The sequence below is a fragment of the Lepidochelys olivacea genome (genome assembly GCF_965140295.1).
Source record: "Lepidochelys olivacea isolate rLepOli2 genome assembly, chromosome: 2".
NCBI lineage: Eukaryota > Metazoa > Chordata > Testudines > Cheloniidae > Lepidochelys > Lepidochelys olivacea.
Genome location: NC_140412.1, coordinates 177,637,210 through 177,664,533, shown reverse-complemented (window position 1 = coordinate 177,664,533; position 27,324 = coordinate 177,637,210). Strand labels below are relative to the sequence as shown.

Genomic DNA, 27,324 nt, shown 5'->3' with positions numbered 1-27,324 from the left:
TTCTCAACAATTAAAGAGTAGGTTACAGGTTTCTGTGATCTTTTCTTTATACTTCCCACTACTTGGTGCTCTAAACCTCAATTCAGCAAGGTACTTAAGCATGTGTGTAACTTTAAGTACGTGAGTAGTCCATTGACTCCAGCAGGACTATCCATGTGCTTAAAGTTAAGCAAATACTCAAATACATAGCTGATTTAGGGCCTTCGTTAGTGTTTATAGACAGCTGATGTAGAGATCTGCTCTTTTCCCAAATTTCCTGATGTTCTTTGTTTACACATTTCATGGATACGTCCAAATAAAAGCTTGCTAATTTTATTGTTAAATATAGTAAGACTGACATTTTCATTTTAGGCTCTCTCACTTTGCTTTTCTCCTACTGCAGTTTTTATTTTGAGGTAAGCTGACTTTGTATTTCACCCATTTCTATGCTTGCAATCCAGACTTATTCTTTGACTATGATGTGTTGTTTTCTTCACACATTATTTCAATTCTCGGTTCCACTTACTAAACATCTCCAGAATTCACGATTACTTAACAAATTTTGCAGCTAAAACTATGGTGCATGCCGTGGTTCTTTCCTGTCTCAACTCTTCCTAGGTTTTCCAACTAATCTTCCTACCGCTACTCTATCGGACACGCAAGTGGCACAGAATCACAGGACTTGTCTTAATTTTCATTGCTTGCAATTTCCTCGCTTGACTCTTCTCCTTAGACATCTGTATTGGTTGCCCCTTTTTGAGTGTGTTCAGCCAACATTCAAAATCTTGTAATTAAAGCCATTGTTTTACGGTTGATATCATTCTGTGATCTGATCTCTGCTTATACTCCCCCTCATAAACTGTGCTTAATTTGGAACACTCTTTGACCTCTACTAAGACTGCCAATAAGGGTTGCCTTTGGGATCAGGGTTCAGGGTTTTTTCCCACATCTTTATTCCTCCAGTCTCTCACTGGATATTCATGCTGCTGAATTATCATTTAAAACTTAAACTTGAAGATTTTATTTTTTTCCTCGAGCTACTTCAAGCTATTTTACTTAATCTGTTTTATCTCTCTTTTTATGAGCATGCTATTGTACTGTGTGTACATCTGCTACTTTATGAAGTGCAGTGCCTTGATACTTCTAAAGCTTGATATGTTTTATCTCCATGAAAGTACAAACATTGATTAGTGGCTATAAGAAGTTGCTATGCATTTACTAAGGATATACAAGATCCATGTGATAGTAAAAGAATAACTACATATTAATATTTTGCATTTATTTAGTAGTTTTCATCTATACCTCTCATATGGGCCAGATTCTCAGCTGATATAAATTGGTACCGCTACACTGAAATCAATGGAGTTATGCCAATTTGCATTAGCTAAGGAGCTAGCTCAAAGCACTTTAAAAGTGAGTTGTTATTATTATCTCCATTTGACCAAGTGGATAACTGAAGTTCAGTCGTCCACAGTGAAACATCAAATGAGTGGGGCAAACAGGACTCTTTGCACAATCCACTAGACCACAACTGAACAGCTAAATGGTATGTTATTCACAGCATTGTTGTTGTCATTATTTATAATCCTTGCTATGTTCTACACCAGCTGATCCCTTCCCCCCCCCTCCCTTGCAGTCACATGGATAAAAGCACCAATCATTTATTTTCCTCAGATTGATAGGAATGGGATTGGTCACAAGACACTGGACATGCTCATGATGAGGGAAGCATAGATCACTTTCTTTGGATAAGCATGACATTGTTACATGTTACAGTTCTGTTTTTAACATGAGAAGCCTGACCTCTGCATAAGGATGTTACCAATGATAATTTAGGAAAGATTTTAAACTTGATTTTTAGGACTTAAGTTTAAAAATATTTATTGTGACTGATCAGAATTCCAGATCTGAATGTGTATAGATAGAGGTGACTGCCATTTATTTGATGTAAGTGTCCTGGGGAATTTGTTAGAGACTTGCCAGACACAGACTGACTGTTTCTGATTCTGAAATGAGACAATGCGCTGACTGGGAAAAAGGCAAACCACAACTATGTTTATAAATCAAATATCAGCTAGTTATGTTTTCCGCTGCAAATGAGAGATGTATTCCAATGATTTCGTTGGAAAATGAAGCGATCATTAAAAATACTATAACATGAACCCTGCTAGATTACATTTCTCATCTGCAGTGAAAGCTTAGACAGCCTGATAAATGATCTACAAACATAGTTGCACTTTGCCTCTTTGCTGATCAGAGCATTGTCTCATTTCAGCATTAGAACCTCTTTTGGCAGTTCTATACCACATTTCCCAGGAGAGGACACTTGTACCAAATAAGTATCACCCATGTCTGTACTACCCCTAGGAGTCTGAAGAGAAGCATACTCATCCTTAACAAACTGCACAGAGCTACCAAGTATGATTATCCTCATCCTGGTGCCCCACAGATGTTCAACAAATGCATGACTCCCTCCTTCTCCCTTCCCTCTCTAAAATGAGCCAACCCATTCTTAAGTCACACTATGGTGGTTTGAAAAGACTCTTTCCCTCAAATGCTCATTAAACCTCCCTCGTCCCACCCAACTGCTATCAGCAGCCAGTCTTCTCTTCAGCACAGAGCCGCTCTGCGCCAGCTCATCCCTGTCCCCTGGCTCTGTCGTAGGCACATAAGTGTTCTGGCCAGAGACAAAGATGTGGTATGGCAGAGCAGAGTGAGCAGAGCAGAGCAGAGCAGAGCAGAGTGGATTTATAACAGGGAGCCTTGACTCAGCCTTATCATTCAGAAGCCACAGATTTTCTTTTCTCCTTGGAACAGCATGCCATAGTCGTCTCACCTGGATCTAGAAATCAGTCAGACCCCAACTTGCATCTACCTGGGACTTGGCCAGTTTCCTAAGGGGTAACAGTTCTATATGTAAACAGAGAATTCCTGTGTCACATGAGATGATGGTTACAGCCAAATCAGAGCACCACAGTACTTGGTAATGGAAGAGTAGAACTGGCTTCAAGTGAGACAGTGACTTTCAAAATGGAAAATCCAATTAAATGACTGTTTTTCTTGCATTCACCATTGAATTAGGTTTTACATTCCTAAAAGGTTTTAAATATGAAATGATCATTCATTATGTTGCAAAATGTTTAGTATAACAATATTCTGAGTTCGTATATTACTATAAAAAGAAATAGATCATAATTTATAATCATCTCTGTCTGCTAAAATAAACTTTGCAGCTTTGCTCTGGCATATATTTTAAACACAAACACTTCAGCGTTTATTAATTTGAGATGTTTATCTGTTCATAGTATTCTTCCAATGAAGCATCACATTCCATTTTTTGTAAGATTCCTGGAGACCAAAAATGCAGAGCCAGTGATTCACTAAAAACTCCATTCACCTTCTGAGCAAGCACTGAAAAACCATCAACTTTGGAGGGTGGTGAAAATAGAAGGTAGGCTGTGGCATTCTACAGAGCAGAAGACAGACTTGTTTAAGAATATAGTCCTTGTGGAGTAGATATTATACTAAAGGAAATTGTAATATCAGCTAGTGAAGCTTTGAGACAGGGATGTGTAGGCAAAAATCAGAGTGAGTGTTAAAAGTAAAGACTTATTCTGAGGGTGCAGCTCATTTCTAAAATAGCTGAAATCAATTTCAATCATTACTTTCCAAAATGGAATATGCCTTGCTGCAAATTGGTCCATGAATTCGATTTCTGAATTCAAGTTTTTAGCATCAATTATTAGGGAATAATTTTCAGACGTATAATTTTATTCCTTTAAATCACATTTATTCAAACTGCCAAAGGAACTGGTCTTCTTTGAAGGCTGTGAACATGACAGGTTTGAATTTTTGAAAATAAACTAGAGCTGTGTGAAACTTGGTGGTTTTGGTTCACAGACATCAGTAGAAGTTTGGTTTTACTTTCTGGAAGTAGACATCCTGAATTTTGTCTTGGTTTCCAAACCCATAAATCCCTTGATGACACACAGGGGAAGGAATGGGTCTACTAGCCAAAACTTGTCCCACCTTTTCTTGAAACTCAGCCTACATTCAGTCAAAAGGTCACACCTCAGAAAGTCTTACAGGGTGGGACTGTCAAAAGCACTCAGTGTAGACCTAGCTAGCTCTGCTCTCACTGAATTCAATGGGAGTTCACCAAAAAGTTCCCACAGAGCGAGGCTCCAGAGCATGTAGGACATTTCAACCCCCTGCACAAGAGCCAAGCATCCTGTCCCCCACCCCAATAAAAATGGCTCTCCAGCACCATAAAGCAGGAAGAAGGCAGGGTGTTCCCCATACCCTGTATAAAGCTCTGTGTCCATCTTCTGCATAATGCATATAGTTATTATTTGTATTACACTAGAGTCAAAAGGCTCCAGATTTGATCATTGTGCTCACTGCTGTACACACACACACACACACACACACACAGAGAGAGAGTAAGATACAGTCTCTGTGTCACCTTCTCCATATAGTAAATTCAGAACATTCTCTGTTTCTGACCCATTGTTGTACAGAATACGTAAGCAGGGATCTTTCGGTGGGTCTAATCGGCTATTTCTCAGAATTTTGTCACAAATAATGAGGGAAATTATCAACTTCTTTTTCATTCTTTTTAACAAGATGGGGCAGGGTGGAAAGAGGACTTTTAAAATCATCATAATGCAAACATGGGCATTCTGATCATTCAAAAAAAAAAAAACATCTTAATATTGGCTTCCTGCTAATTGTTTTGTTTCTCTTTTCTAATCTAAAATTCTGACAAAGAAGAAAGGGGTTTTCTTTAGCATGATGAATGATAGGACATTCAGATGCCTACTTAATGACAATTAATTTACTGTATATCCATGCAAGTTAAGATAGTTTTAATTAGTTTTTACAAACTAAAAGGGTAACTTCATCCTCTCTTTAGATAAAAGAAGCTATTGCCTGACTAAACACATTCTCATCAAATACAGAAGGTGAGGCTAAGTGACCTTCTTAGGATTCGCTCTTATTTTAATTCTCTATTTACTGTTTAAAATAACCCATTTGCATAATACTGCTTCAATTTTTTTGACTTTAGTCCTGAAATAATCCCTAATTGAAAAGTTGCTGCTATAATGAATTGCAAATGTGTGATCTCAACTTTAAAACCAAACACAAAACAAATTAAAGTGCATATATCAAATATCTGGACAGCTGTCCCTGTTTGAGATTATGTTTAGGACCCTTTTTTTATGAATGAACAGAGAGCATATGCATCAAAGATCAACATCCTTTCCTTTAAGCACAGGTGCTGGAACTAGGGTGCGGCAGCATCCCCGGCTTGAAGAGGTTTCCATCATGTACAGGATTTACAGTTTTGTTCAATGGCTTTCAGCACCTCCACTATACAAACTGTTCCAGCACCCCTGCCTTTAAGTAAAAAGAGGTAATTATTTGTGATGCTGAGGCTGTATTTCTATGCATGCTCAATCCTCCAGCTGTTACTCCACAAGTAAGTCTTTTGATGTCTCTAGCGTTATTTGTGTAAGTTAAGGAAGTATGGGCTGGATGAATGCACCATAAGGTGGGTAGAAAGTTGGCTAGATTGTCGGGCTCAACGGGTAGTGATCAATGGCTCCATGTCTAGTTGGCAGCCGGTGTCAAGTGGAGTGCCCCAGGGGTCGGTCCTGGGGCCGGTTTTGTTCAATATCTTCATAAATGATCTGGAGGATGCTGTGGATTGCACTCTCAGCAAATTTGCGGATGATACTAAACTGGGAGGAGTGGTAGATACACTGGAGGGCAGGGATAGGATACAGAGGGACCTAGACAAATTGGAGGATTGGGCCAAAAGAAATCTGATGAGGTTCAATAAGGATAAGTGCAGGGTCCTGCACTTAGGACGGAAGAACCCAATGCACAGCTACAGACTAGGGACCGAATGGCTAGGCAGCAGTTCTGCAGAAAAGGACCCAGGGGTGACAGTGGACGAGAAGCTGGATATGAGCCAGCAGTGTGCCCTTGTTTCCAAGAAGGCCAATGGCATTTTGGGATGTATAAGTAGGGGCATAGCAAGCAGATCGAGGGACGTGATCATCCCCCTCTATTCGACATTGGTGAGGCCTCATCTGGAGTACTGTGTCCAGTTTTGGGCCCCACACTACAAGAAGGATGTGGATAAATTGGAGAGAGTCCAGCGAAGGGCAACAAAAATGATTAGGGGTCTGGAACACATGGGTTATGAGGAGATGCTGAGGGAACTGGGATTGTTTAGTCTGCAGAAGAGAAGAATGAGGGGGGATTTGATAGCTGCTTTCAACTACCTGAGAGGTAGTTCCAGAGAGGATGGTTCTAGACTATTCTCAGTGGTGGAAGAGGACAGGACAAGGAGTAATGGTCTCAAGTTGCAGTGGGGGAGGTTCAGGTTGGATATTAGGAAAAACTTTTTCACTAGGAGGGTGGTGAAACACTGGAATGCGTTGCCTAGGGAGGTGGTGGAATCTCCTTCCTTAGACGTTTTTAAGGTCAGGCTTGACAAAGCCCTGGCTGGGATGATTTAATTGGGTATGGGTCCTGCTTTTGAACAGGGGGTTGGACTAGATGACCTCCTGAGGTCCCTTCCAACCCTGATATTCTATGATTCTATGATACAGAATTTTATCTATCTCTTTAGGTTTTCCTAGAATGCCCATCATGAGGGTAGGTAAGTGCTGAACAGGCAAATTACAGTAGGTCAGAATGCCAGTTTGGATTGGGCACATTATTTATCAAGCACTTTGGGATTCAAGGGATTATACACAGTGGACCAGATCCTCAGCTAGTGTAAATAAGGATCGCTCCATTGACTTCAGTGGAGCTATGACAGTTACACGAGTTGAGGATGTGTCCAAGTGTGATTGTTATATTTACATGTCTTGAACCATCCAAAAAGCAGAAAATGAATGTTATAATAAGTTGCTATTAATATGTGCCAAACACATTAATAGCCCTTTATCCCCCCCCCCGCCCCCCCACACACACACCTTCTCTCCAACTCTCTCCCTTCAAAACCCTTTGAAAAACTCCATCTTCTGTGAAGCTTATCAGACATAATGTCCACAAAGCAGATTCTGGTTTTTATAAGCACCTCCAAGTAGGAAATGAGTATGTTTGGAATATTTTAACTACTGTAATGCACCATGCACAGTAATTGAATATAGAATACGTAATTGAAATTGAATTGTTAAAAAATGTGCTCACCTTCTTTCTGACTAATAAAAACATCTAATTTGCACACTCAATTCCTGCACGATATATCTTATCAATCACTTATTTAACATATATTTAAATGAATGTCCTTGCAACACTGACTTTCTTATGTCCTCATGCTTTCTGTGGGTGAGCCTCATAATTCTCACATTCTATGCAGACTCCTTGGGATCAGCAGCCCCGGAACATGGTCAATAATGAGATATAGACGTGAGGAAACCACATGCTGGCAAGGATTTAAAAGAATCACAGGCTAAACCAATTCTCTAATAGTATGCCACGTGGGAAGCAACAAGGTTTTATTCCAAGCCCCAGTCTCTTACTTCTCAAGTTATGGTGGAGATGGGGGAATGAGGATTTCATAGACAGCATTAGCAGCTCCTGAGTGAAGTGCTTTGCACAACTGTTACTCAACCCACAGTAACTCCATTTGGTTGACTAAAAAATAGCAGTGAGCAGCTTCAGATGGAGTGCTCTCCCTCAACTTTGCGGAGAGAAATGGAGGCCACAATAAAAGGTCTTGAAGATGATGCAGCACGTGGAAGGAGGTACATAGCTTAGAAATTTGAGGCAGCATCCTTGGGGATTTGGCCATCCACATTGCCTGAGCCAGAAACAATCTCCAAGCTTAATCAGTACCAGGATACATAATTTTTAAACATATCTGCTGCTCTCTGAAGATGTTTTAGACAAATGCTATAAAATAAGAGTTGTTCACATTGACTGGTTGCTGGGTTTTTTTGCGGGAACGGGGACACTAACTAAGGTTAGGAAAATGGACGTAAATGTTTATTTATGAACAATGACTACTGGTGTCAACAGCAACAAAAATATCGACATTAAAGATAAACACGACAATGTTTGTTAATGTAAGGTAACCTTTTCAAAAACATTTAGTAATTTAGGAATCTGAGTCCACTTGAAAGTTAGTTTTACCCACAGCCCTTTATTTTTAGAAGCAATCACATTTCTTTCCTTAGTCGCTTTCAAAGTTTATTATCAGATTCACTTTGCTACCTCTCACTTCTTTTTTAAACTACTTTTAGGCCCCGATCCTGCAAAGAGACCCATGTGGGCACAAACTCTTGCATCTGCACTGAGCTCTACTGATGACAGTGGGGCTTCATGTGAGCACAGGGAATTTACCCATGGGGTTCTCTTTTCAGGATCAGGGCCTTATTTGTCTCACTTTTTTCAGCATGATCACTTACTATCCATGGCGTGAAGGTATTCCATATGAAGGGCACCAGCTCCTGCAGTAGCAGCTGAAGGAATAATGTCTGCATATGGGCTCCGCTGACCTGCCAATAGAGCCATCTGATGGTAATATTCAGCTGGACTGACTCCAGTGTGTGGAGCTAAGAACACAACATAAAAAAGCACCATTAATGACGTAAGAAAAACAAGAGGCAAAATTTTATTACTCCACTGCTTCCCTTTGGCTATTAAACCGGCTTTTTTATTTTTTAAAGCAACGCAACATCTGCAATATGCCGTGCAGTCAACATACGTCAACCAGTGATACTGCAAAGACATCATTCAGAAAATGGCAAGACATAAAATATTCATTTACCAGTGACACTTACCATACACAGTGACCTCATTTTTTATATTTATTTTTTTAAGTGACAGACTGACTGACAGGCCTGGAAACTAATACGTTTTATTTAGTCACAAGAAAAGCTAACCACAAGCAGCAAAAGCTTCTCTCCTGTGCCAATGTGTCTCAATCTTAACCTGAAACACCTCTTGCAAAGCAGGTCAAGTTCCATGATCATTCACATCTCCGAACGCCCTGCTGAAAATACCGAAAGGATGTCATCAGTGGGGGAATATTTTGTGAAATGCAAAACTGGACTAGGACAAACTAATTTCTTTCAAGCAAATTAGCTGTCAGACAGAAACAATTTATAGGCATTTTTAGCCAAGGCTGGATTCATGTTAATGAGTAAGGTTCCCCCTTCCCCCCAGATCCTACATATACATGAGTAATGGAACTCATGAGAGTGGTCCCAATGACCTCAATGGGTCTACTTAGGTGTGTACGACTCAGTGCCATAGAGGAGAGAGGCTGTATATGCCATTACTGTGTTCATGAATCATCCAATCCCCTGCAGATAACCTCCTTTACTTATAAAAAACAACTCAATTTCTGCAAAAATTATTCATGATCTGTTTTTCCTCCATACAATTTTCAAGCATCACTAAACTCCATGCAATGAGCTGAAGTGTAACATTGGAGTAATATTTCATTTCAGTGGCCCTCTGATGCTGCAATTATTAATAGATTGTTTTGTGGACTGAGCAGAAGATTAGTCATTATTCTTGTTTCTGCCACAGACTTCCTGGGTGAGCTTGGGCAAATCACTCTACCTCTCCGGTCCTCAGCTGCTCTATTTGTAAAGTGGAGATAATCATACTTCCCTAACTGTGCTCAGAAGAATGTTGTGCAGCACGGTTCATTAATATCTGTAAAGTACTTTGAGATTTTCATATTTAAGGTCTCTACAGCAACGGAGTATTTTCATATTTATACTTGTTATTCAGCACCATTCCTCCACCATTTCATTGGCTATGTTCTGAGTGGAAACACAACTTTAAGCACTAATCCTGGAAACACTGAACAATTTTATTCACATGGGACTACTAACACGGGTAAAGTGGCTTATTTGCATTAGTGTTTGAAGGATCAGGTCCTAAATGAAACACCACAAACACAGGAACCAGGTTTATTCTAAAAGGAAAAATGAAATGGCAGAGTTGGGGTGGGAGCTCTTACAGGAACAGGATTTACAGAGTATTTCAGTATGTTATAAAATAAAAAGTGTTCTCTGTTATATCGTGAGATCCAATATAAATGAAGAATAAACATTATTTTAATCAAACTTTAGGAAATATTAAAGAAAAATAAAAGGATTTTAGACAGTGCAGGAAAGGAAACCACAAGAGAAGTGAGCTGAGAAGAATTCTTCTTGTTTTCAAATTACAAATTGATTTCTAAAATAAATGTAATCCACACCTTGCCACTGTCACTTTCTGTAAAATGACAAGAAAAATATTTGACCACAAATTAAAAAAAACCCTCACTCATTACACTGAGTCATTGATTTTGAAGTTTTACAGTAGTAGACGACCATATCATCTTTCCAGACACACTTAAAACACTTCCTGAGCTTTCTGACATAAGTGTCTGGGTTAACTAACAATAACGTTGGCTGCAAGCTTTAAAATGAAATGCTTCAGAACCTATCAAAGCATATAGTGAGCATATAACTATATTACCAATGTTCCATAAATTGAAAGAATTTTTGGTTTCCTTAAGAAATCTTTCCTCTTTTTAAATACAAGAAATTGGCCAATTAATAATGGCTTGGTTGAAGGGTAATTGAGTTCAGTTAGGATGTGCAATTTATTTTTTAAAATATGTAAGTATTTTATAAAAGCAAAGCTCAATGTGGCTACTCACATATGTAAAGTTCCTCCTGGCCATATTTGCAGGATTATCCCACTAAGTGGGATTCTAAGTCTAGCTCTCCCTGTGACTGGACCTTTAGAATTTGAGCTGTTTGGGGCAAGGACTGCTGTCCTGATTCTCTTCCCATTTACAGCAGCTTTTACACCAGGGTAGCCTCAGTGGATTTACCCCTGCTTTACACCTGTGTAAATCAGAAAAGAATCACACCCCCTGCATAGTGGGCACTACTGCAATACACATAACAACTGGCTCAGTCCTAGACCCCACCTCTAGTTCCTTTGTGTTGCTGTGGGAAATCCATGGGTGGACCAAAACCGACAGAGCTGGCTCCACACCATTTGTTTTCCCGGGTGAGGTGATGACATAGTATGCAAAGCACTCATCCAGATCCTCAGCTGCTGTAGCCACTGTCTACAAGTTGCATAACAGAGCAACTCTAAAGCTGCTCTATATTATGCGATGGGCTGTTTGGCCCCTGGATCAGTGCAACTGTGGACTGAGCCCAAAAAGAATGATCTAATTGACCTAAAGCAATTTAACTGGCAATAGATATTTCATCATGACTTTTAGAAAAAACAGCATAATTTTACATACCTTCAAATGCAAACTGTGTGTGACAGAATTTATAATCAAGCCACTTATACCTTTAGTATTGTGTGTGTACACAGGTATATACTTGAACTATTATTTATTATTTGCATTCCAGTAGAGTCCAAAATGTGGTAGGTACTGTCAACAAACAAGGGAGATTAGGGTCTGATCTGAATAGATCTGTCTGAATAAGGGCTTTAGAGTTGCACACTTGACTGGCTTACCTGGCTAACTATGAATTCTATGTAACATATTTTACAACCTTTAATTAAATATGTTTTTTATTGGGATACCTATGAAACTTCATACTGGACAACAGAGATGGCAGTATGCTGATTTTTTAATTTCCATGAGCAACTGAGGTGGAATTAAAGTGTAAGTGAAATTATGTAGGAATCTCATTTGATAGCCGTTATTAAATTGTTCTTATATCAATTTTTTTAAAAAGCCTATATACATAAATTTACTTCGTAAGTTATATTACCACTTTAACTCTTTCAATTTTATAAATATATGCCATCAAAGTGTAATTACAATGCAACTAAAATGCAATGATAATAAAAGCTATAAAGCCTTACACAATTCCTTGTAATTTTTCTTTGTCCACTTCTATTTCCCAAGGATTTTGCTTCCACTTTCATAATTAGGGCTATTTAAGAATTCAGGACTTTTTTTTTGGCCCATGGCGGTATCCCTATAAATCAACTTATACTGCATAGTTTACATGCTGTATGTATAGCACAATACTCACATGCATGCATGCACTCTTTTATGGTGGCTATCCCTGTGCTATGTAAATACCTATACATTGCCTGAAAATCAAACACAGAGTATGCAGTAGAATGTTTTAGATATACAAGAATCTATCTTTATTAGCCAATCTCTGGTCTTAAGAGGTGACTCTGCTCAAATACATAAACCGAGTACTAACTTGATCCATATTTATTAGGAAAGTTTATTAAGTTTTCTTGTGCCTACAATATGTTCAATTCTGTACACAGTTTGCAAAAATAAATACAATCACTGCCATAAGACATTACAATTGATTCTGTTCTAACCAGTCCAGTTTGTAGTCTCATGAGAGATCACTTAAGACAGATTTTACTGCAGATACAGTGAATGTATGTCTATATCTCTGCATATGTACATGTGTATGCCAATATACATGTACATATATTAATATAAATATATTTGTGGGGGGAGGGCATGTGAGAGATTGAGAAAAAGAGAGAGGTTTCAAAAGCTATAAAAAGTTATATCATATTTATTCGACAATAAACGTATAGAACTTATTTGTGTCAAGATAAGGATTTCCAAATAGTCATTAGTGTTCTTTTTAAATGATTTTGCTGGTCATCATATAACACTGTTTGTTAAAATAAAATGTGTTGAATTAACCATGATTTAAACAACAACCAGGCTGTCGATATCACCAGTGGATATGTGCACACATACACTTTGATTGACATTACATCATTTTAATTTATTCTCATAAGACGAATATGCACCCATAACTAATGGGTTAGTGTAAAGGTATAGGCTCTTACAAGTGAGGATTAATTAGTCATCCATTTGAACAGAGTACACTACTCATTTTTCAAATTCTGCTAAAGGCAGTATGTCTGTTTTGTAAATTTGTGTGAGCACTGGGAAGAGCTTTTCCTTAATTAAAATAGTAGTTTAATTATCTTCACTACATACTCACTTGCTAATTTGGCCCATTATGACTCCACTCAGCACAATAAAGCAATTTTGAAACTTCAAACTACTAATGTACTGTTAAAAATAACACTTCCCAGAATCCAGCCCATGTGTGATTCTGTTCATTGCTCACTAAGGCAAAATTCACATTTAAATCAATGGGAATTTTTACTAAGGACTGAGTAGAGATTGCAGATCTTGGTCCTTTATAATTTAGCTTACATCCAAATAAACAGGGAGGTAATATCTACATCGTACTCAGACCTCAGGGAACATCACTTTCCTTTTATGCTGCCTAAATGTGAGTCATTTAAATATGCTGCACCTGATTCTGATCACCAATCACATATCTCATATAAGTGAAATTTCATTCGTCTTATCCTCAACTAGTATAAATTGGTGTAGCTCAATTTAAGTTAAATAGACCTATAATGACCCTCATTAGCAAGTGAGTGTGTTGTTAAGATAATAAAACTGCTATTTTAATAAAGGAAAAGACCTTTCCAACACAATATATCTCTTGAACTCGCTGGAGATATGCTGATTTATACAAGGTGATTTGATTTCAGTGCAGGCATTCCTGATTTATGCTGTTTTAAGGTAAGTCAGAATCATACCCACGGTCTGTCGCACAAAACAGAAGATATTACAAGCCATAAACATTGTTACATTTTTAATTTTGAATGAGAACTTTTTTTTTTGCTGAAGTTTCAACGTTTGTGAAATGTGCAAATGACCAGCAATAGGCTGATGAAGTATTGAAACATTTATGACATAATGAATATGGCTGACAAATCTGCTGAAGCTGCTTTGAACAAGGAAAAAAAAGAGAAATGTTGACAAGATTAATATAACTTAAGTTGCCACAATGACAGCAAACAGGAAGCCAGTCTTAAACCCACCGTCTGTAGGGCTGAGTCCACGGGCTGCCGAGATCATTGACAGAGACGGGCTACTGTGCAGTGATCGGATGTAGTCCATGTAAGGGTTAATATAAGGGTGAGGAGGGCTGAAGGGAGATTCTGATGTTGCAGCCGGATTTCTGTGTGGGGAAATTCTAATGAACGGAAGATCTGAATATGTTGGGCTACTAGATAAGGCAGAAGGCCTGGAATAAAGAGAGAGAGAGAGAGAGAGAGAGAAAAAAGAAAGATTATCTATATAGTCAAGATCACAAATGTGGACAGAAAAAATAACTGTAAGGTAATATTCATTCTATAAAGAACAACTGCATTGAACATGCAATAACTTACACTAATTTCCACTGCCTGGAGAGAAAAGAATCGGGAACGAGTTCTTCTCTGTACCAATTGTTAGTAATATTTCTCTGACCCATTTTTAATGTAAGTTGGTTTTCAGTTTCCATGTTACATCACTCCATAATTTTTTTCCTTTGGATTTCAGAAGAAAACCAATCTAACTAGCATTAAATATGTACATCACATATTAATTTCTGCTATAATACAGAATGCATGCTGAGACACCTAATAATTTACAAATTCTAAAAAGTCTACTGGAAGAAGTTTAAGAAGATCTACCTGAGCCCATTTCCTTGATTTGCCAATTTATCCTTATTGTAAAATGCACATTTCTATTTATAAACAAATTCAGAAGATACACAGTTTGCAAACCACTACAAGGGTTGGGCTTTTCTACAACTATTTTTGACATAGCTCATTTACACGTGCGATACCAAAAACCAGACAGCAATGGAACAAAGGTTCTCCATATGTTTGTTTTTAGCATGGTGCCACAAACTGACCTAATGCCAACAACAAGAATTCAGTAATTAACCACATCTCTGTTATTAAGGAGGAACAGAATTTTTTTCTTAAGCTATAACTATGAAGCTGTAACGAACTAAGGCTGAAATGCCACTTCATGGTTGATCATAGAATCATAGAATATCAGGGTTGGAAGGGACCCCAGAAGGTCATCTAGTCCAACCCCCTGCTCAAAGCAGGACCAATTCCCAGTTAAATCATCCCAGCCAGGGCTTTGTCAAGCCTGACCTTAAAAACCTCTAAGGAAGGAGATTCTACCACCTCCCTAGGTAACGCATTCCAGTGTTTCACCACCCTCTTAGTGAAAAAGTTTTTCCTAATATCCAATCTAAACCTCCCCCACTGCAACTTGATGAGGACAAATAACCTGTCCTAAAAACACCCCTTGATGTCACGTGATAGGACCATGCCCATGCTCTGTGCCGAGTACCGCCTCTCACAGCATCCATGCTCCAAGGCACTGGAAAAAAAAAATTCATAAGGAAGTGTTGGAGAGCTCACTCCTGCCAACCAGTCCTTTCGCGAAAGACAATGATTAAGCCTGTCATTTATTTGCTGTAGTCTAACAGGCTGACCTGAACTAAATGCCTTTTTGTCCCTGTTTTTCAATTAATTTAGCGTATATACAGAACAGAGAGAAGCAGCAGCTGTGAGACCAGTTGGGGCAGCTCATTCCTTTGATGCTGCTGGCTTACACAAAATAATAAAAAAGAGAAATGTATTTCTGTAACATACACACCACAGTCAGTGGGGATTGTTGTTGTCACTTATAAGGCAACAAAATGGAATCTGAGGTAAGAGTCAATTCTGCTGATCTGTCAGCTCAGAAACACTCATGTATGAATGGGACAAAGATCAGAGTTATTAGTTCTTAACTGGACACCAGACTCCCTGAAAGAAAATATACGAGGGTCATAACATTTGGGGAATAAAGATTTTTTCCTGTTTCTTTGTATTTCTCCATCTTTTCTTCCTTCCTTCGTTATTTTCAAGGTAAACCCCTTTATGCTTTCCACACCTGAAAATGTCCCTTCACTGTAATGTTTATGTTATGCCCCTACATTTTTGTGTTAAAAGCAGACTCTGGCAATGGAATAATTTCATTGGGACCCAAACAAATTATCCACAAATACCTAAGCAGTGACCAATAAACCTTTACAGGTGTTTAAAGTGTAGTTATAGTTAGAAAAGCAACCATTACTCAAAGCATCTTTTCTCTGTATGTTTTCGAGTTATCTTTGCTTTACTGATCAAAACCAGATTTTAATGCTGTTTGCACAGTAAAACCCATAATTTATCGAAGAAGAAACTGGCCTCATGGTTCACTGACAAAAATTGACATGTAAAGTTTATGTCACAGAATCTTTTTCACTGATAATGATGTACAGGGCAGAAAGAACACTGCTGGACATCACATCACAGGGTGAGTTTCCCATCCCAGCAGGGTAGAAAATATTGAACTGGGATGGGTTAAATTGAGCAAAGGTAATCTGAAAGTCACTGAGAGTGTGAATTTGGAACCTCACAATGTCATTCTGCAGTCTTGGTTTTTGGCTATGGTTATAAATGAAGAACTATTAGAAATCCACATTGAATGTCACAAAGCAAAAGCCTTGGTGTTATCTGGTGCATATTGAACAGTAAACTGTTCAATGGATTTTGTCAACAGGCTGAAAGTCTATGTTATTTTCAATCATTCATTCTCCATCTGGTCAATAGCCAAGCAGCAGCAAGAACAGGGTTCAGAGCCAGACAAGCCAGCCCACCTCTCCCCTTCCAGATCAAATGGGAGCCACACAAGGACACTTCATCCAGAAAGCCCTCCCTCACAGGGCCCCGCAAGCTTCTGAGAAGGCTATGAAAAGCCTTAGGTCCCTGGAAAACACTAATCTTCAGCAGGCCAGGAGCAGCAGCATGGACAGGACAGCATATGGGGGGTGTCATCAGACTCAATATTAAACTTTTCAACTCCAGATTAATGTTTTCTGGTTTCTCCCCAACACCTGAATGTAACATGCTACCACCCTCCTCCAATCACCTCAGCTACCTTGTTTCACTCTCCTCCCCTCTCTTTTATAAAAACAAAACAACGAAAACCAAACAACAAGAGATCAAATGTTACATAGCCAAACAAGAGCAAATTTTTGTCCTTCCCTTTCTCACACCCTTACTATTAGCTGCTTCTTCCTAATACTGGGTCTAATTTTAGACTGTAAGCATTTTTTGGGTAGGAACTGTGTTTTATGGGTCAAGAAAGCACTTAGCACACTTTGAGCCATGTAAATAATGGACAAAAAATAAAGAAGCATGGACTTGGGAGATCTTCATAGCATCATTCAGTGACAATCCAACTACAAAAAATGGTGGCAGTCCACTGGACATTGGCATGGCACATGACAGATCTTCACATACCCTGACAGATAAAGGATTGATGTAGCTGATTCTGCTTTGGGTCCGAGCCTTCTTCCACTGAATGCAATTGCAACACTTTTGTTGATTTCAATCTGCGCAGGATCACTTTCTTCAGCAATAAGAGCTCGGAACGTCATGCCTCATTTTGTAAATTTTGTATCATAATCATCCTTGCCCTCACTTCAGCAAAAATCTCTATGCCCTGTGGGACAGTAGAGCTCTTTCTATATTACCTGCTGTATAATAAGAGGCATGTAGAGGGAGCAGGCATCTGGTTCTCCCATCTCCACAGAGATCTGACATTTTGAAGGAAATCTGCATAAACCCAGTGTTATAATCTATCTAATCTATCCATATGTTTTCCTGTAGCATTCATCACCATAGTAGCTAAGTCCCTGGCCCAGGAAAGCTCTTAAGTGTGCGCTTAACTTTAAGCACCTCAGTAACCCCATCCCTCTTCTGCAAGTAGTTAAACAGGTGCTTAAAGTAACTTCAAAGGGAGGTAAGCACATGCAAGTGCTTTGCTGAATTGGGGCCTCAGTGTTGCTGTATCTACACCCAGAGGCCCTGGCAACACAACTCCTACTATACACTGAATAGTTCTTTGGAGACTGAGAAATGTTTCCAGCTTTCACTAAAAGAGACCAGGGGGCTGTGTTTTACTGCTTCTATTTTTCATAATGGTATATTCAGCTGATTCTCATTAAATCACTCTGTAAGCCAGATAACATCCACCTCCCCAAGGGAAAATCTACAGGTGGAGCCTATGGGAGAAGAAAACGTGGGAGAGCAGGGTTGCTCCTCTCTAGGGATGATTTGTAGGGCAGCCCCAACACCTGGAGGGTCTCTAGGGAACTGCTGGAGACATAACCACCCTGATAAAACCTCCAGAGTGGCTCTCTTCACTCAGTGGCCCTCCTCCTGCCTTGCCTTCTGAATGCCCTTTTACCTCCATTGCCCCACCAGAGGAGTGCTCAAGGGAACAGCTAATTGCCCTTTTCCAGGCAATGTCTTCAGGGCTGAAAGGGGACAAGTTGTGCACGTGCACACACACACAAGTCAAGGCCATCCCACCCATATAATGCAGGGCTGTAAACCACCCACTGTCAGCCTACCAAGTCTGTGCCCTCTCCCCTTGTGCAGATCCCAGTTCTGTAGACAACTCTGCACAGGACGCGAGGAGGGTATCAAACAGGCAGCTGATCCATCTTCTGTGCAGGATGGGTGCAATCAGCATGTGGGGAGCTTGGGGTTTGAAACTGGTCCGGTAAACATATCTTTCCTGTTTGTCATGACTTTTTCTGGATGATTTAACAAAGACATCAACCTCTTTAAAAACGTACATAGCGGTACTTGTTTAGAACTTGTCATTAAGATACACATTACTGCAGATACCACAGTGTTTAATGTTCACCATCGTTCAATGTTCACTTTTTATGACCAGTGCTGTACTGTAGGTAAGACATTTGATTTGACAGTTACCTATCAGGGGAGAGGGAGTGACATTTTTCTTTGCTGTTCACAACTGCAACCACAGAAATCCTCATCAAACCAATGACTGGTGACATCTTTTACTAACTTACTGTTTAGCTTTTCAAAAATAAAACTGAGTGCATTCCAAATTCTTTCTGGAAGAGAAGGAAAATTAAAAGCCAGCACATTACAATGGGTAGGAGCTATTAAAAGATGTGACCAAACTGTGTTTTTTAACTGAATAGAGAGGGAGCAGCCAGGAAACCCGTCAAACAAACACTGAAATATACAGGTAACACTCTTATAGTCAACTACAAACAATAAAATACACCAAAATTATAAATATAAGTGTTGGAATTCTATTGCACTTTCCTTGTAGCACTGAAGAAACATTTCCTCACTTTGTTTCTGCAGTTGTTTTTTTTCTCTTTACTGGGGAAACAGCTATGGGGCTTTTGTATCTGGCACAACAAGTGTGAACTATTTATACCTATTCCAAGATGTGGTACCTTATTCACAGGTTGTTGTATCTGATACCATCTCAGTGGGGCTGCCATGATTCTTCTACTGACACTAAATAGTGGCTTTGCCTTCAGGGCTATCCGAAGAGTTTCAGTTTTATTGGAAACTGTTACCAAGTTCATTTGCAGCATTGATAGGAAGGTTGTAAGGCAGGGGACTGACAGTGTTAGAGAGCCTTTATGCCTCTAGATTAGCTATTCTCAAACTGTGGGGCAGGCCTTCCATGGGAGGTGTGGGAATGTGTCAAGGGAGGCGCAAGCTGCGTGCTTTTTGGGGGTGGGATGAAGAGCTCTGTCAGTCAGTCTTGGGGCTGGTGCAGAAGGTGGGGATAAAGGGGACAACTGGAGCCCTGCCACCCAGGCTCAGGCTCTCCTCTCCCCCACCTGGAGGCAGTGGAGCTCCGGCTGTCAGCCCTGGGGTGGCAGCAGCAGCAGCCCAGAAGTAAGGGTGTCAATGGGGCGCTAGGTCGGCTGTGAAACGTGATAGACAAATGTCGAGTTTCACCTTGCCTCCCTGACTTCTGTGCTGCTGCTGGCGCGGGGCTGCCCTCAGAGCCCGGTGTCCTGTCGGCAGCTGCTGCTCTCCGCTCTGCCTTCAGAGCTGGGGGGTGGTAAAGGTACTTGGGGGGAGGGGCATACGTAAATGGCTATGGACACTAAGAAGGGAGGCCCGACGAAACGAGTTTGAGAACCACTGCTCTAGCTCACATGCAGGACTATGGCAGAGGTTGATGATGATCGTCATGGCCACCCGAGCAGTGACAGCACACGATGCAACATGAGTTGATTTTCCCCATCCAGTTCTAAGGGACAGGTATCCTCATCACTAAAATTAGTCCTGGCAATCTGATCAGACAGGCCAAGGACTGTATGGATGGAGCCTTGCCCTGCCACGGCCTGTGCTCAGTGGCCCGGGTGGAAAGAGAACTCCATTCAGAGTGCTGCCTCCCCAGCACCTCTCAGGAGCTCTGCGGTCACTTATATTTTTTTGGAGGAGAGGGGGGTGATAGAAAGCAGACTGCAGAGGAACCACATTTTACCATTAAATAAGTGCTCATCTTTAAAATTAAAGAAAAATGAAATGCTCTCAGATCAGCTGCGGACAGACGGGAAATCCCGTCCCTTCCTCCATAGGGCCGGAGGGTCTCTTGGAACTACTGCAGTTCTGCTATGAATTGGGGTGCAGGGGTAGGCAGGATTTGGAGAGACTGCACAGGGGTGAGCAGAGGTGCACCTCCTGCATCCCACGGGGCACACCTCTGCAGTAGCCCCCTGCTTAACAGTACGTAGCGGGGACTTGGGGGAGCGCTTCCGAGTCTTTTCCCTCCATGGAGAGTGGAGTGGGGTGAGGCATGACAGCTGCACAGATGGCTCCAACCTTTAGGCCCTCTCTACAGGCGCGACACGGGCACAGCTACAGGGCTGTGGCTAGGCTGCTGTAGAGCCACAATGTAGATGCTTCCTCAGCAATGGAAGCGGTTTTTCCGGCACTGTAGGAACATCACCCACCTCCCATCCAAGCGATAGCAGCAAGGTCAATGGAAGCGTTCCTCCATCGACCTAGTTGTGTCTGAACCAGGGGTTCAGCAGGCACTGCTTTGTCAACCAACTTTGAAGTGTAGACCAGGCCTTAGGTTGGCAACACAGACGTGGAGTGTTTCTCTTTCCCAAAATCTATTCTCCAGCTATCAGGGGATGTGAAGGAGGGGGAACATTCTTTCCCTTAGCCGTACAAAGTCAATTTCTCCAGTTTGAAATTAAAAAAAACAAAAAAGGAAAATTTTTGACAAAATATTCTAGCTGTTCTCTCAACCTACTGTCGAGCTAGTCAGAATGTTTTTAGAATTCAACAAGGAAACAGAAAACATGCCATTTTTTTTCACCCACTAATGCCCTCGATCCTTTCTCCCCCCCTTCATATGCTGTTTTAGCATTCAGCCACATGTCCAGGGATGGGAGCTAAGCAGGGGATCTCCCCCAAGTGCCATCCAATAATCTATTCTTAAATTTAGGCTGAGTATTGTTAAACTTCTGTGGCTGTCACAGGAACAGGAGAATGGGGAGGTGAGGTGGCTTTAAGCCAGTTTTGTGCTTTCCTAATTCTGAGTCCTGGGACTATACTAAATTGTGCAGGGATGTCCCTGCACACCTCTCTGTCTGCACCCATTATGCTGGGAACAGAGCTGGGATACAGTTGTTCTGCCAGCCTCACTCCAATTGTAGAACGCCCCTAGCAGGGCAGTATTCTCCAGGGGCTATTTGAGCCTAGCAGCATAAAGGACCCTGTATCATAAGAAAATCTGGACTAAAGGTGGTGGGGTTTTTTTATTCGTGCCTGAACAAACAGTTTTGAAATCAATATAAAACTGTGGGCTTTAGGGTTGTTTTTTATTTTTTGTACTGCTTATCTTTTTAAAAACTGCATGACAATTTAAGCATTTCCTTATTTTTAGAGGAAACAATCTGATTCTAGACTGGAAATTTCATGCCAAGTTTTATCCGAAGTTTTCAGAATGGCCCTTTTATTAGTGCATTGAGAAACAAAAGGTAATACTGAAAACAGTAAGCAATCTATAACTGCAGCATCCCAAACATGACTCTGTGCTAAGGCTTCAGATACAGCAATAATCTATCTTAGAGAACAAAGCTTGTCAACCAACTGGAACGAAATATTATAACATAGCCTAATTTATTATCGCCTTTTCATATTTCTTGTTATATTACTAAAATGTCAAAGTTCAAACCTCGATATTTAATCATTTTCCAGTACGTCATTCAATGCAAGAGCTAATATCTATGCCATGCTGTTTCTCTGATATCCATTCAGTTCCGTATTGTTTGGAGAATTAAAAACATAAATATGCCTATGGGTTTGTTTGGAGATTTTTTTGTGAGTAATCTTTAGAAGACTGTCGGCAAAGCAATAAAGTTTTTATTTCTATTTGATCTTCGAATTTGAACAACAAAAAATCATCCTTGTTATTTCAGACAAATGCAGCCCTATTCTGACGCATGACTGAATGAATAGGCTTGGTCATATATCCCTTGTTAAATGACTAAGTTTGCTTAGTACAATATCCATATAAGCCGATTAACCCCTTGGCACCAGTTATCAACGTTATGCCTATTGACAATGAAAGAGTATTTTATACCAAGAATTTCTGTTCCCTGGAAACCTGGGGCCTGATCCTGCAAACACTTACTAGTGAGCGCAGTGCTAACAATTCTAAGTAGTCCAAATGATCCCAATGTTACTACTCAAAGTTATATGCCCCACATTCAGTAGTAGGTACTTGCAATATTGGGCTCAGGGCACTAATTATGTCCCCAGAAAACACATGAATATCATCCACCAGATAAACTATTTGCGAGAAAAAACATTGTTTATTAATTCATAGAAGAAAGTGCTAAAATAATTCCATATGGCAGTTTTACAAACCCAAGGGAAAAAAACAATTAGATTAGACTAAATACTTTACCAACATGCATACACACACTTACACATACACTGCATCTAACTATTTTAGGATACGACAATAGAGTGTACTACACAACAATTCATACATTATTTAAGACAGCAGCATTGATTAGGAAAAAGAGGTTTTGCACTTTGGTGAGGGTTTTATGTGCACGTGTCTGGGTCCAATTTTAACTGACCATGTTTCTCAAGGACTATATTTTGCTATGGCAGTGCCCAAGCCTACTCGATCGCAAAACTTCCGCTGTCTTCAAAGTAAAGTAATTATGGGTGAGAGAGTCAACAGCACTACACTTAGGGCCAGATGCTCAAAGATATTAAGGCACCTACACTCTCAATGGAGTTTGAGCATATGAGTCTTAGGGCTTGTCTTCACTACCGGGGTAAGTCGACCTAAGTTACACTACTCCAGCTATGTGCAGTACACTACTCCAGTCGATGTAGCCTAGGTTGACTTACCCAGGTGTCTTCAGTGCACTATGTCAATGGGAGACACTCTCCAGTCGACTGCCCTTACTCTTCTTGGAGAGCTGGAGTTCCGGGGTCGACCAAAGAGTGATCTGCCATCCATTTAGCGTCTTCACTAGACCCACTAAATTGACACCCGTGGCATCGATTGCAGCAGCGCTGATCTCCCCCGTAGTGAAGACAAGCCCTTAGTGTGAGCCTAATTCTTCTCCCACTGGAGTCAACAGTAGAACTTCCATTGACTTCAATGGAGCTAGAATTAGGCCAATACTGAGTGCTTTTAAAAATACCACCCCGTAACTCTCACTCCTTCCTCTTTAAACATCTAGTTAAATTTGCAAACAACAATAAACACAAAGACATGTACTTAACTGATGGGGTAAGATTTATAAAAATAACAACTTTTCATATTTCTGGATCCTCATCAATCACATTTAACAAAGGATAGTCATGCATTCCTCTAAATTAAGCTTTGCTACTTCTTAGTTTTCATCACTCAGTGCTTCAGATCTGAAGGACTGCATTTTGAGAGTCAGGCCAACTAAGCAAAATACCAAGCAAACTTAAAGATTAAAATGAATTGTAAAAAAGCACTTTATACATTTGTAACACCTTTCATCTAAAATCTCAGCGTGAAGTGTCATGATTTGCTTGAGATAACATGATAATTTATTAGCAGCACTGAGAACAGAACCTTGATTTCCTATGTCCATATCCCTGTGCTAACAACTAATCAACACTGTGCCTGCCTTGCCTCCAAAACGAATGCCGAAACTGTAGCTAGCGTAGTGAAACAATTAAATCTGTGCAGAGATTAATATTAATATCAGATTATAGTATGATTAGCCACAAGATACTCTGGAGCCTACAATTCAGTAATAGTATGTCAGTTAAGAGAGTTATCATACAGCAGATGTATGTACGTATACATCGTTAATGAGCCCAGGGCATACACTGTTTACACATAAATGGTCAGGATGAATGACTCCGTGGATAGGAAAACGGATCAGGTCTACAGAGATATGAGCTCTGTTCCTGGCTGTCAATGATCTGCTGTGTGACCTTGGGTGTGTCACATCATCTCCCTGTGCCTCAGTTTCCCCACCTGTAAAACAGAGATGATACTTTTCTTTTTTGCAAATATATTACATACAATTCTCTCTCTCTCTCGCTTCTTCCCTTCATATGTCATTTGTCTTCTCAGATTGTGAGCTCTTCAGGGCAGGGACCATGTCTTTGTATATATTTGTACAGCACTTAATACAATGAAGCTGTGATCCTGATAGGAGCTTCTGGATGCTATGGTACTATAAAGACTAAATAACAGTGATAATGGGCCAGATAATGGTACCCTTACCCACATTTAGTATTACCTTACTGTACAAATTGACTTACTTTACTCTGGTGACATTGACGTCAATGGGACTTCATACAGAATCAGTGAGAGTACAGGCATCACAAGCCAGCCCAACCCAGTGTTTGTGAATTTTTTCCCTCCCGCTCTTCAGCCAACTCCGGTTCCAGTTCGGTTAGTTTGTGGTCATTACTGCATCAAGGGTAACAGTACTTCAAATAATATGTGATGTGCAGGTCTTGGTCCCTACACTACAACATACTGACACTATTAATTATAAGGTAATTCACATAAGATCAGAGAAAACACAGCTCCGTTCCAGAGGAGGTGGAAAACATTATGAAACTTCATATGCCACTGCACCTTCACCCTGTATCACAGTGCAATATGCTACAGAAAAGGTCTAATTTTTTTTTTTTAAATATACACCACACTAACTAAGTGTTAGTATTACCAACCATGCTCCTCAGGCAAATTCAGGTGTGCAACAGTTTTCTTGCAATGCACTCGTGCATACCTGCTCTTATTCAGTATTAAAATTATATTCTCCTCTGGTTTACAGAGAGTGGTTGAAACCTCCTGATGTGTTTAACTAGCATGTTTGTGAGAAGAATCACATTAATATGTGGATATATAATACCATCTGCATCTTCTCCCAAAAAAGCAGGTCAAAGAAATGTCACCAGCCTTCTCACACTTAGTGCTGCTAAACCAGCTAATTGAATAAACGTTTGTTTAACATTGGCTCCTATTTCCCTAACGCATCATGAGAATAAGAATAATTTTATTTCCCCTTGTCCCCCCGCCCAATTCTTCAGGAGTGCCACTGGCTGTTATCGCAGTGACTAATGTGCTGTATGTGGCCATTATAGTCTTCAACTCTGAAATTACACCCAGGATGAACGATAGGGTCTGCCTGTATGCTGATTGGAGTTGGATGATGATTGATTAGAAGAAAGTCAGACTACGTAGCCATGCAAAAAGCTCTGCACTAAACCACAAGCGTAAACACTAAAGAACCTTTCACCAGTGGCTTCACAGCTATTAGATGTTTTCATATTAACAACATTTCTCACATCCAGGTTTGTGCATTTTATCTTTATTCTTTCAAATCCTGAAATTGCTTGGATAAGAGGGGTTGTGTGTATATATATATACACATTTCTAAGAGCAGCCTGAACTTTTATGGGAAATTGAAGAGGCTTTGTGTCAAGTACAGCTAAATCCAGCCTTTCTATATCAAACCCCTGCTAGAAAATTACTGTGCAGATGATAAGGCTGAAAGATATAATAAAAAGTGACTCTACTCAATTTACACTGCAATATTGGTATGACTGAATATTTTTCATTCAGGTGACTGATAAAATCGCTAAACTGTATTGCAGATAAATAAAGGAGGCTTCTGTCAAGAATAAACACCATTAATCATGAAGTCTCACCCTCTGAGTGGCTGTGCTATGCATCTGTACAAACGCACCATCACAAGTGGCATGCAACCTGGTGCTTGCTTCCTTCCTCCCAGTTCTCCGGTGCAGTTGTCTTTTCAGAGAAACTTTTATTTTTCTCCTGTATTTATAACATTTGAAAATATAACCTTGTCCATGGAACTTTACATGCAAAGTGCAATCAGATTGCATTCTTCTAATGCTTAGTTAAAGGCGAGCTGGGACAGATTCAGATCTCAGCTGCCGTGGTGTAAATCCAAATTACAGTGGGTTTTGGATTTACACTGGCATAACTAGAAAGCTTGACTGAGAAGTAAATGTTTGTCCTTTCCCTCCCCCTACCTCCAAAACATTCGAAAGAATCCTGTAAGATATTTTCCACTAGTACTCATTACTGAGATTCACTATTTCCAAATAGCCTGTAATGATCTTTTTGAAATACTGTTATGAAGTTTCTTACTACAAAAATGTACCTTATTCAGTGTTAATGGGTTTTCTTTCAAAGGGCTATTTACATGATAAAAACGGGACATGTACTTAAGACACCAAACTGCTCTCCTGCAAAAGCATGATCATATGAAGGGGAAAACCAGACAACTAAGTAACCTTTTTATAACCTGTTTTAGAGCAAGTGATGACTCAATGGTAGCCATGTTATTAAACTGGAATGAAGCAGTGCCCTACACACTAATGAGGTTAAAAAATGTAGTTATGTCTTCATGTTAAAGGCACTTAGCAAGCAGTTTGCTTGGCAAAGACCAACTGTGAGCTGGAGCTGAAGACTAATCACACAGGCAGAAATCAAATCGACTGGAAGAATTAGGAGACTTGTGGCCCCGAGGAATGTAATTCATGCAGAAAAACAGTTGTCAGAGCAAGGCCAGGGAACCGCGTGGGAAGAAAGCAAAATAAACAGCTCAACAAAGAAAACAAAGACTCTCGAATAGTGGCTTTTCTAATGCTTGAGTACACTGAAACTTCAGTGGGTGCATATGACAAAAACCTCATCAAAGGCTGATGAGCAAATACACTGGTGAATGGTGAACCAGTTCAAAAACACTCACAAAATGCCTCAAGGTATTTAAAAAACAACCTTGAAATTTTTGTGTACAAAAGAGAATGGGGGGAGGGGGAAGGAGAACACATAACCACCAGAGATTGCAATACTAAGAAGAGAGTTGGAGTAATTACTATAATTACTTTTGATTTATCTTTTGGCTGTTCATAGATCACAGGAAGCCTTATGTGTAAAAGAGGTGGCAGCATGTGTGAGAACAGCCACTCCTATGTATATGTCTCTATACAGATTTGAGGAAAAAGTGCATGGCTATTTTGGAACCAATCCTGCAGTCTGATGACCAGATTCTTGATATCAACCAATATGACTACTCAGCTGGAGGAAGGGTATCAGAATCTGGCCCTTAA

At 40.0% G+C, this 27,324-nt stretch overlaps 1 protein-coding gene across 8 annotated transcripts in view; it reads right to left on the bottom strand.

The window, feature by feature from the left end:
* GLI3 (GLI family zinc finger 3) overlaps positions 1-27,324 on the bottom strand; it is a 247,000-nt gene that overhangs the window by 70,624 nt on the left and 149,052 nt on the right. For 7 of the 8 annotated variants that reach the window (XM_084620886.1, XM_084620885.1, XM_084620884.1 and 4 more), the window contains 2 exons: positions 13,867-14,072; positions 8,409-8,555 (listed from right to left, as the gene is read on the bottom strand). In XM_084620886.1, coding sequence (XP_084477012.1) covers positions 8,409-8,555; positions 13,867-14,072 — 353 coding nt within the window. The remainder of the gene's footprint in view (positions 1-8,408; positions 8,556-13,866; positions 14,073-27,324) is intronic. The other variant, XM_084620891.1, reaches the window with a different exon arrangement.